Source organism: Zootoca vivipara, chromosome 1 (genome assembly GCF_963506605.1).
Source record: "Zootoca vivipara chromosome 1, rZooViv1.1, whole genome shotgun sequence".
NCBI lineage: Eukaryota > Metazoa > Chordata > Lepidosauria > Squamata > Lacertidae > Zootoca > Zootoca vivipara.
In genome coordinates, this window is record NC_083276.1 from 120,973,251 (window position 1) to 120,983,229 (window position 9,979).

General features: G+C 46.1%; 1 protein-coding gene and 1 pseudogene across 1 annotated transcript; both read left to right on the forward strand.

Annotated features, from left to right (window-relative positions):
- The first annotated feature begins 358 nt into the window (after positions 1-358).
- Positions 359-736, forward strand: CYSRT1 (cysteine rich tail 1). Its single transcript, XM_060273057.1, has one exon. The coding sequence runs from the start codon at positions 359-361 to the stop codon at positions 734-736; it is 378 nt and encodes a 125-aa protein (XP_060129040.1).
- Positions 737-4,116: 3,380 nt separating this feature from the next.
- LOC118093485 (large ribosomal subunit protein eL18-like) lies at positions 4,117-4,892 on the forward strand (annotated as a pseudogene).
- The last annotated feature ends 5,087 nt before the right edge of the window (positions 4,893-9,979 follow it).

The window sequence follows — 9,979 nt, forward strand, 5'->3', positions numbered from 1 at the left end:
AATAAAGCACTGTTATAATTATATATAATTTTCTTAAAATGTTGGTTTCATTCGCCTTTTCTGTGCTGAAATGTCACAACCTGAACGACCATGGCTCCCCCCCCCCCAGTTTTGATCCTGGGTACGCCCTGTGTCAGGCCTTTAATTTCTGTAACAGTGATATATAATTTATTACATATACAGTAAATGAATAATGCAATGGTGATTTTTTTCCCCAACCATTTCTCCCCACACTTTTTCTTCTATACAGCTGGGGTGATCTGCTGCTGGCCTGAAAGGCACCTCACCCATTGATCATCCGGCTGTAGATTTCTCGCCCTGCGGCTCCCAGGAGCTCCCCACTTTCTGCTGGATTCCCATGGATCGCGGGCTGACCGTCGAAAACCCCTATGCCAGCGTGAGCCTCCCTCGTGCCCAGCTCCCAGGCAGCTTCCTGAAGTATTACCTGGGCGAAGGATGCACCCCGGACATGGTCCTCTTCAACCCCAGCAGCTGCTGCACTTACTCGGTGCAGGAGAAGGAGAGGGAGGCCGCTCCACAGGGGGGCACGCAAAGGATCTCAACACAGGAGTCGTGGGCCCAGCCGTACAACCCCTATGCCAGCCTCAAGGTGCCCCACCAGGGCTCTCCACACCCCTCCCACTGGAAGAGCCAGCAGGAGCAGGAGGGCAGATGCTGTTCTTGTTGCAGGAAATGCTGCCCATGCTGCAGGAAATGCGCCTGCGTCATCTCCTAACTCTCCCAGTGTTCGCTGGGGGTAGCCTGCAGCCACCCCTCCTTGGCCACCGTCACCAGGAGCTGCGGGGTTAAATTACTCCCAGAGGACTCCGTGAGAGACTGCAACAGTTCCCTACTTTCTGGAGTGTTAAAACTGTGGGACTCACACTCGCACAGGAGGCTGCGATGCCCACCAACTTAGATGGGCTCCGAGCCACGATGGCTCAGCTCTGCCTCCACAGTTGCTGGAAACTCTGGGAGGGGAGAGGGTTGGTCTGGGACCCGGCTCCTCCTTGGGGGCAAAAAGGAAATGCAGCAGCAAGTCCCCCACCCTGGAAAACCACCTTGTGGGCGCAGCAGCAAGAAATACACGGACTTTGCCTAATCATTGCATGGTAATGGAAGCTAAGAGCGCCAGTCCCTCTGGTTTGTTTGGTGACATTTCCTGGCAGTATTTCAATTTGTGCCTAGCCTGGCTAATTCTCTCCCCTTTTTTTGCACATTATGGGATATGCTCTTAATTGGGAGCTCCGAGCCCAATGGGTGTGCAGGATTTGCTCCCAGTCTGCCTTCCGGGTGTCTCTCTGCAGGGTGCAGAGTGGGGCAAGAGCTCTCCCTGGACCCCTTTTCTTCTGTGTCTCTGAACTGGAGGTGGATCAGGTGGAGGGGGAAGCAGGGAGTTGCTGGCTACTTGGGTGCCAGAAATGAGGGCCTTGGGGCCAAATCAGCTGCTTTGAGGGGGACTCTGCCTCCCCTTCCGCCTCCTCTCTTCCTCTACAGCACAGACTCGTTTTTTTCCACATTCCCAAGAGCTTTCTGCTCTGTTCTTTCCTTATCTGAAGTGAAAGGAGCTGCCGTGGTTTATGTGACAGATTGACATGGTTCTGAAATATTTATTCCTACGTGGCTGGGAAAGAGTTAATCCACCTCCATCCTGAGTGACATAACATTCTGACTGACATAACAGTCCCGGGGGCGGGACTGTTCCCAGTTTAAAAGGAGGGAGCAGCGGTTTTGTCAGTTGAGGAGAGGGAGTGGGAGTGGGTAGGTGTGAAGAAGAAAGTTGAGAGGCCAGGATAGTGGGGATCTAGATGAGGTTCAGGAAGGCTCAATGTTAAATGTTTGACAGAGATTACCTACAACCGAAACGTATCTTATAAACACATGAAACGTTAAATATACAACTATGTTATAAGGTTAATAAAATTCTTCTCTTTTGTGCCAAGAAGTATCGTCATTATTTTTCCAGCAAGGTATCGGGACTCACAGAAGTGGTAACTCATTAGAGGACAAAACTTACCTCAGGAAAAGAGGCGAAAGTTTGTGTCTTAGAGTAACACTGAGGAGGCTTAGAAAGATAACCGGTGGTGTCAACAAGTTGCCAGCGTGGAAAGGGCAAACTTTTACAGTAGGGGGAATCAAGCCGAGAGAGACCCTTTACTGGTGGCAGGAGGTTATTCTATCAAACAGCCTAGAGTTTTTCTTTGATACCAGGCCACGTGAGCTGGAAGGAGAGTCTCTTTATTTATAAACCCACAAGAATAAAGGGGTTTATTTGGGGGGCGGCGGGAGAAGAGTGTTTGTGGCTTCACCTCGGGATTCCTGTGTCACATTTTAGTAATAGAGAGGGGGCTTTCTGGGCATGGGGCTGACGTGACAAAACATTCTGAGGACTCACACGCCAAAGATCGCTTTGTGGGCCAAAGCAGCTGTGCCCTTGAGCCTCCATTGGCAGTGCCACTCGATCTCAGCTACCCATATTTGGTGCACAGTCTCTCTCTTCCTCCCTCTCTGCCACTGCAAAGGCTTCTTAGTGTCACTTGAAAGTAGGGTAGCCGTGTGCGGGAACTAGCTGCTTTGTGGAGGGCAGGGGGCCACACACCAACTGCCTGGTGTCACAAGGCTGGGAAATATATTCTGTTGCCAAGGAAAAGAACCCTAGAGATTCCTAACCATTGCCCAGATGGCATGCTCTTAACGGTTCATACCGTGTTTCTCCAAAAATAAGACACCATCTTATATTTATTTTTCCTCAAAAAAAACACGCTATGGCTTATTTTCAGGGGATGTCTTATTATTATTATTATTATTATTATTATTATTATTATTATTATTAAGTATGGTACAGTTTAACCTACAAGGTTAAACTGCCTATCACTATGGCTTATTTTTTTGGGTATGGCTTATATTCCTTGAATGCTTAAAAATCCTGCTATGGCTTATTTTATGGCTACGTCTTATTTTTGGAGAAACAGGGTAATAAAGAAACAGAAGAAAAAGGAAAATATATCCACTATTCTGCTTTTTAACTCTTGCACACTGAAAGCACCCTTGAGGAGGCGGGTTCTGGGGAGGGTCTTCGTGTCCTTTATTATTGAAAAAGCATGCCTATTTCTGTGGAAGTAGCTTGGAAGTAGGGACCCAGGAGGCGCTGTGGGCTAAACCACTGAGCCTAGGGCTTGCTGATCAGAAGGTCGGCGGTTCGAATCCCTGTGATGGGGTGAGCTCCCGTTGCTTGGTCCCAGCTCCTGCCAACCTAGCAGTTCGAAAGCACATCAAAATGCAAGTAGATAAATAGGAACCGCTATAGCAGGAAGGTAAACGGCGTTTCCATGTGCTGCTCTGGTTTGCCAGAAGCGGCTTTGCCATGCTGACCACATGACCTGGCAGCTATATGCCGGCTCCCTCGGCAATAATGCGAGATGAGCGTGCAACCCCAGAGTCGGTCACGACTGGACCTAATGGTCAGGGGTCCCTTTACCTTTACCTTTAGCTTGGAAGTGGTACTTGAATTCCTGGAAGTGGGGCCTGCCCGCTTTTAGCTACTTGTTTGAGCAGGGTCAAACGAGAATTGACTTCCATGGTATGGAATTGGGGGTGGTGTTTGTGCCCTCTCTTTCTACCTGGTTGGAAGCTGGTCAGGTTGCCCTTGGGGGGGCAGGGCTGCCAACACCCCTCCCCACAAAACTGGGGGGGGCTTCCTGTGTTATTTTCCCCCAACCTCCCTGTACTGCAAGAATGGTTCTGCCTGGATGGGGGCCTGTGCCTTGGCAAGAGGGAGGGTGAAAAAGGAGGGGGGACCGTGGGTCTAAAGATGTTTCAGAATGTGCTGTTATGTTTTTAATTTTGAGTTTATTATTTTATTGCACTGCATCATAGTTTTGTATACTATTGCACCACAGTTTCTTAGTTTTCCTTGTTTGTTATATATACTTAGGGGAAAATTCAATACAAATTAATAATAATAATAATAATAATAATAATAATAATAATAATAATGTTGGATGTTTCATCAATGCAAGCATTTCTGCTTTCCAGATGGAACAATCCCCCCTCTCCTCCCACTTCATGCTGTCTTGGGGGGGTTTCTCCTGACCCCCCTGAGCAATGGGAAGTAGTTGGGGGTTCATGGAAAGTGGAGGTGGGGCAAGCCCCCATTGCCCAAACAGAAGTTCTTGTGTTGGCTTCTGATGGGACTCATCAGTTCAAGCAGTGCATTTGTTGATTTGCAAACCTCTTAGAGACTGTGTTACGTATTGAGGAGTATATAAATATATGATGGGAAAAGTACCAACATTGTGTACCACAGGGTATGGCCAGAAAGCATATGAGGCCACTACCTCCAGATCTGGGTCTGGATGAGTGACCACTGGGGAAGCATATTTCTGTTGTCTTTGCTTCCGTGGTGGGAGAACATACAGTAAGTAAGAAATTAAGAAAGCAAATGGTTGTCCTTTTTTCCCAGGTGCCGCTGACGCCGCCATGGGAGTCGACATACACCACAACAAAGACTGGAAGGTTTGATGGAAAGAGCCTAAGAGTCAGGATATCTACCTTTGCCTCCTGGTCAAGCTCTACAGATTTCTTGCTCGGCGGACCAATGCAAAATTCAACAAGCTCCCAGGCCAGGAGAACAAAACTGCTGTCGTGGTGGGTACAGTGACTGATGATGTTCGCATCCAGGAAATCCCCAAACTAAAGGTTTTGCGCCCTGAGAGTGACCCGAGGGCCAAGGAACTGTGCTGCTTTCCGGACCCAGGAAGGCTCACGAAATTTACAGGCATTTCGGCAAGGCCCCTGGAACCCCACACAGCCACTCTAAGCCACTCAGATCCAAGGGCCTCAAGTTTGAGCGGGATTGAGGTTGCTGTGCTAGTTGAGGCTATAAAAGCTAAATTGGGTCCTTAAATATTTGAAGGCTATGGTGTGCTGGATTAAATTTGCTATTCTGAATATGAATTTAAAAAGAAAGAAAGCAAAATGGTTGATATATCACACCTATCTATCATTACACAGGGTATACTGAATTACTGATCAGTATACAACAACAAGTTGGATAGGAATAATCAGAATAAACTACTTTGTGTAAATTCATGTAAAGGGATGAACACACACATTTTAATGCCATAATGAAGACCTGTATCTGAAATTTGAAAACAGAAGTTTGGAAGATGCCCCAAAACTTCATGTGATGAGGCACTACCTTAATACAGTGGTACCTTGACTTATGAATAACTCGACAACCGAATTTTTCGACTTACGAATGGGGCAAATGGCCGCACACTTACGAATTTCTTGACATCCGAACGTAAACTGCGACGGTTGTAGATAGGGTTTTTTCGACTTACGAATTTTTCTGTTTCCAGTGCATTCCTATGGGAAATCACGTTTCCAATGGCGCTTTTCGACTTACGAATTTTTCGACTTACAAAGGTGCCTTCGGAACGGATTAAATTAGTAAGTTGAGGCACCACTGTACTCATCTACATATCATCAAGACTATTATCGTGTTTCCCCGAAAATAAGACACTGTCTTATATTTATTTTTCCTGAAGAAGACACACTATGGCTTATTTTCAGGGGATGTCTTATTTTTATTACGCGTCCAGCCTCTCCTCTTCCTTGGTGCCCTCCAGAACTGCGCCTATCAGTACATCTTATTTTTGGGGTATGGCTTATATTGCGCAAATGCTTAGAAATCCTGCTAGGGCTTATTTTATGGGTATGTCTTATTTTTCAGGAAAACGGTATTTGCGCATAGTCATTTCATTATGAGTAGTTAGCTCACCACCAGACAGATTCACTAAGTGGCGAGTCTTTCCATGACAAACCTCATGATTTTTATTTCTTGCCACTACTGAGGTAGACCCACAGAGTTGCCATGTGTTTGGTCTCAAGCACAACTTTTCATCTATTAATTAGTTTGTGGATCAGGCATCCCAGCATTTCTATTCATGATGTCATCTGAGCATGTTTCATAGAATCATAGAATTTCATGGAATCATAGAATTGTAGAGTTTAAGGGACCCTGAGGGCCATCTAGTCCAACCCCTTGCAATGCAGGAATCTCAGCTAAAGCATCCATGACAGATGGCCAGTCAACCTCTGCTTAAACACCTCCTAGGAAGGAGAGTCCACAATCTCCCGAGGGAGACAGTTCCACTGTCGAACAGCTCCTATAGTTCTTCCTGATGTTTACTCAGAATCTCCTTTCTTGAAACTTGAGTCCTACCTTCCAGAGCAGAAGAAAACAAGCTTGCTCCATGATAACTGAAGATGGCTATCATATCACTTCTCAGTGTCCTCTTTTCCAGGCTAAACATACCCAGCTCCTTCAACCATTCCTCATAAGGCTTAGTTTCCAGACCCTTGATCATCTTGGTTGCCCTCCTCTTCACACGTTCCAGCTTGTCAACATCCTTCTTAAATTGTGGTGCCCAGAATTGGACACGGTACTCCAGGTGTGGTCTGACCAAGGCAGAATAGAGTAGAACTATTGCTCCCCTTGATCAGGACACTATACTATACAGTGGTACCTCGGTTTACGAACTTAATCCATTCTAGAAATCCGTTCTTAAACTGAAACCGTTCTTAAACTGAGGCATGCTTTCCCTAATGAGGCCCCCCACTGCCGGTGGCCTTCCACTATTCTGATTCTGTTCTTAGACTGAGGTAAAGTTTGCAAATCGGAACACTACTTCCGGTTTTGTGGAGTTCGTAAACCGAATCGTTCGTAAACAGGACTGTTCTTAAACCAAGGTACCACTGTACCTGGCGTGCTCTGGTCCATGGGGTCACGAAGAGTCGGACACAACTAAACGACTAAACAACAAACAACGACAACACCACTGTACTATATTTTATCCATTGCCACATGGAAGTTTGTACACCCCTCTCTTTACAACATTTTAGCAGCATCAAGTTTCAGTTGTGACCCCACCTATTGTTCTCCTCTGGCTCTAGACACTCTTATTTTAATGTGTTATATTGTACAATACATCTCGGGCTTCACACACTTCCTTGTTCCTATGCAGATTCACCTAAGAGTAAGCCCCACTGAATGCAGTGGGATTCATGTGTGAAGCTTGCACAGAATTGTGCCATCAGTGTTATCCTGAACAGGACTGAGAAAACAACATGGTCCCAATGGTTGTGTCGTGACCTGAGTCACTGCTGCGTACCAAGGAAGGGAAGGGCAAGGTAGTTGGGAGCGCCACACAATGCAAACACACAAGGAAGAGCACTAGATTGGCTTTGAGGCAACACACCAATCTGCTCGCGGACCCTCTCTCCCTCTCTCAACAAACAGCAGTGACTCAGCTGCCAAGAGGTCAGGCGAGCATCTCCACCCAGTCACTCTTCACTACTGGTTGCATGAAGCTGTCTTGGCGAGGTGGCATTTTCCAAAGAGATGAGTAAAAATGCTTCATTGCTTCTGAGAGTTCAGCCTCCCATCATTGCAAGGATATGGATGAACCTGCAGCCTCATTTTTCCTTTCATGCTGGGGGAGGTTTGTTTTTTTAAAAGCATTTCAGAAACTTGTTATTCTAACAGCCCACAGTTAATTTCCGCTTCCTCCCCTCACTTGATTAAAATAAAACTTTCCTCATTCACAAGCAAAGAGAATTCGTAATTAATAAATTCTTGGTGGGTTTTTTTTAATGTGGTCTTATCTGCTCATATGCTTTTTGTTTTTGTTTTTTGCAGTTAGATTAAAACATACTCCACTTTAATTAAAACACAAACCTTTTTTTATTGCAGTTGTAATAAGTAGGTATTATGACAAGATGGCATATATAATGAAGTTTAATGGAGCTGCAAGCTAAAGTAATGTATATCTTTGCAAATGTTTTATAGAGAGGGAAACAAAATGAATGGAGTGTGTCAGGATCGGATGAGGAGCATTAAAGTGCTCACAATAATATAATTCAATGCTGATATTTTCAGGGAACTCTCAGGTGCCGTATTTTTTCAAGTGCTGCTGTCAGCCATTATGGTCACATTCACATGTAACACTAAACTATGGTCATGTCCATATGCAACACTACACCTTGGCCTGGTACACTTCACAAGACCACAGCCCTCTTACATCAGAGGGTAGGGCTTAGAATGCTGCTCTTGGGTCCTGGTTTCTGAACCCGAGAGACTCAGTCCATCAGCAGCACACAACCCTCTCACAAATACATTAACCTGTCTTGTAACCCCCCCCCCAGTCTTTTGGGGGAGTGGCCTCTGCCTCTTTCCGAACAATGGGGAGCAAGAGTTGCCAAGCAGGTCATGATTCCCAGGAAAGCATCTTGAGTGCCGTTTTTGCATTTGAAGAGAATAGAAGGAAGATCTGTGGCAGCCCCACAATGCATGGTGGTCCAAGTGGCATAGCAAGGGGGGGTGATGGGGACAGGTTGCCCCCGGGTGCCACCCTGGAGGGCGGGTGACACTCAGCGCCCCCCACTGGGGAACTTTTTTCCCCCCTGTTGCATGAGATTTTTCAACTGTTCTTATATGTTCTTTCAATGCTGGTTTCATATCTGAAGTCGGTTTTGTTCTGGAAGCTCTAGTGTTTTTGCAATTCATGTTTTTCACTTTTCACCAGAGCCAGAGCCAGAGCCGCGTGGGTGGGTGACAAAAAAAAAAAATCCGCAGCGGGTACCACCTGGGCTTGCTACGCCTCTGGGTGGTCCAACATATGAGGCTCTCAATGTCTTTTCTGGTGACCCTCAACAACGTTTGATGCACCAGCCCAGCCCTCACCCAGTCTTCCCAAAAGCGGGTAAGCGGGGTGCTGGGCCTTGGGAAGCAGACATGAGATCTCTGACAGGATCCTAGTGTCCTCCCTCCTTCCCAATGCCTAGTTAGCACTTTCTCAGCTCTGGGAAGGAGGTGGGAGGGTTCTAGGACCTACCAGAGCCTTGGGTCTCCTTCCCAAAGTCTGGTGCCCCACTTACATGGCTCTACAATGCAGTGCAAGGGCAGGGGTGTGTGTCCAATGTTGACCTCGATCCCCACCCCCTTCACTGTGCTACAAGGCAGTGTGCAGCCCAGGGCCATCGTAAGTATATCCAGCGCCGTGGTGCAAAGATTCCTCTGGCACCCCCATTTCCCAGAGTTGCCAACCTTTTTACAGCACTGCTGGCAGCTTTATGGGGCTGGAGGAGGCAGGCAGTGGCTGAAGGGCGGCTCCTCTGGTGGGGAGGAGGCTCTGAGGGTGGCGCTGCTTCAGCGAGGTGGGCGAGGGCGGCGGGCTGATTCCAGGAGGCGCCGCGCCCAGCCTCCACTTTTCTCTCTCTCTCTCTCCACACACACACACACACACACACACACACACACACACCTCTTTAGCACAGAATTGGGACCGTTTGATCTGGAAATCATTGAGAGACAATAAACACAGGGATCCCATGTTGCCAGTTTTTTTAACAGTCACTTTTCCAAATGGAGCTGCGGTTGATGAAATGAGCAGGCATTAAAGCTTCAATAAAAAGTTAATTAAGAAAATGAGAAATGTTCTTTACTCTGAACCAGCATTTTGTCATTTTGAAGAGGGCAATGTATTCAAGGTTTAAACAGATATTATTCAGAGGGGTTTAGTGGCAGTCTACAATGAAAGAATCAGCTCTACCTTATCATAAAAGTTCTATAAAGGAAGACCAATAAAAGAAATAAAGAAAGAAGGGGGAAAAATGTGAAAAATATATTGAGTACCATTAGGTCATAAAAACCTGGAAAACAGATGCATACAGATGACATACACTTTCTCTCAGCATAAAATCTATTTTTTTCTTCTTTTAAGAATCCTAGCAGGAGTAAAGTATCATACTGATTCTTTCATCAGTAATTGAAAAAAAGTTTTTTTAAAAAAAAGAAGAAGAAAGAAGACCATGTGGATTGAAAAGTGTTTCTATAAAACTATGGTTTCAAACATTCCAGTTAACAGTAGTTGCTACGTTTTCTGTTTGACTCATCCAAGGGAAGAATAGTGTT

Coding starts and splice junctions, on each gene's coding strand:
- CYSRT1 (XM_060273057.1), top strand. CDS start 359: ATGGATCGCGGGCTGACCGTCGAAAACCCCTATGCCAGCGTGAGCCTC.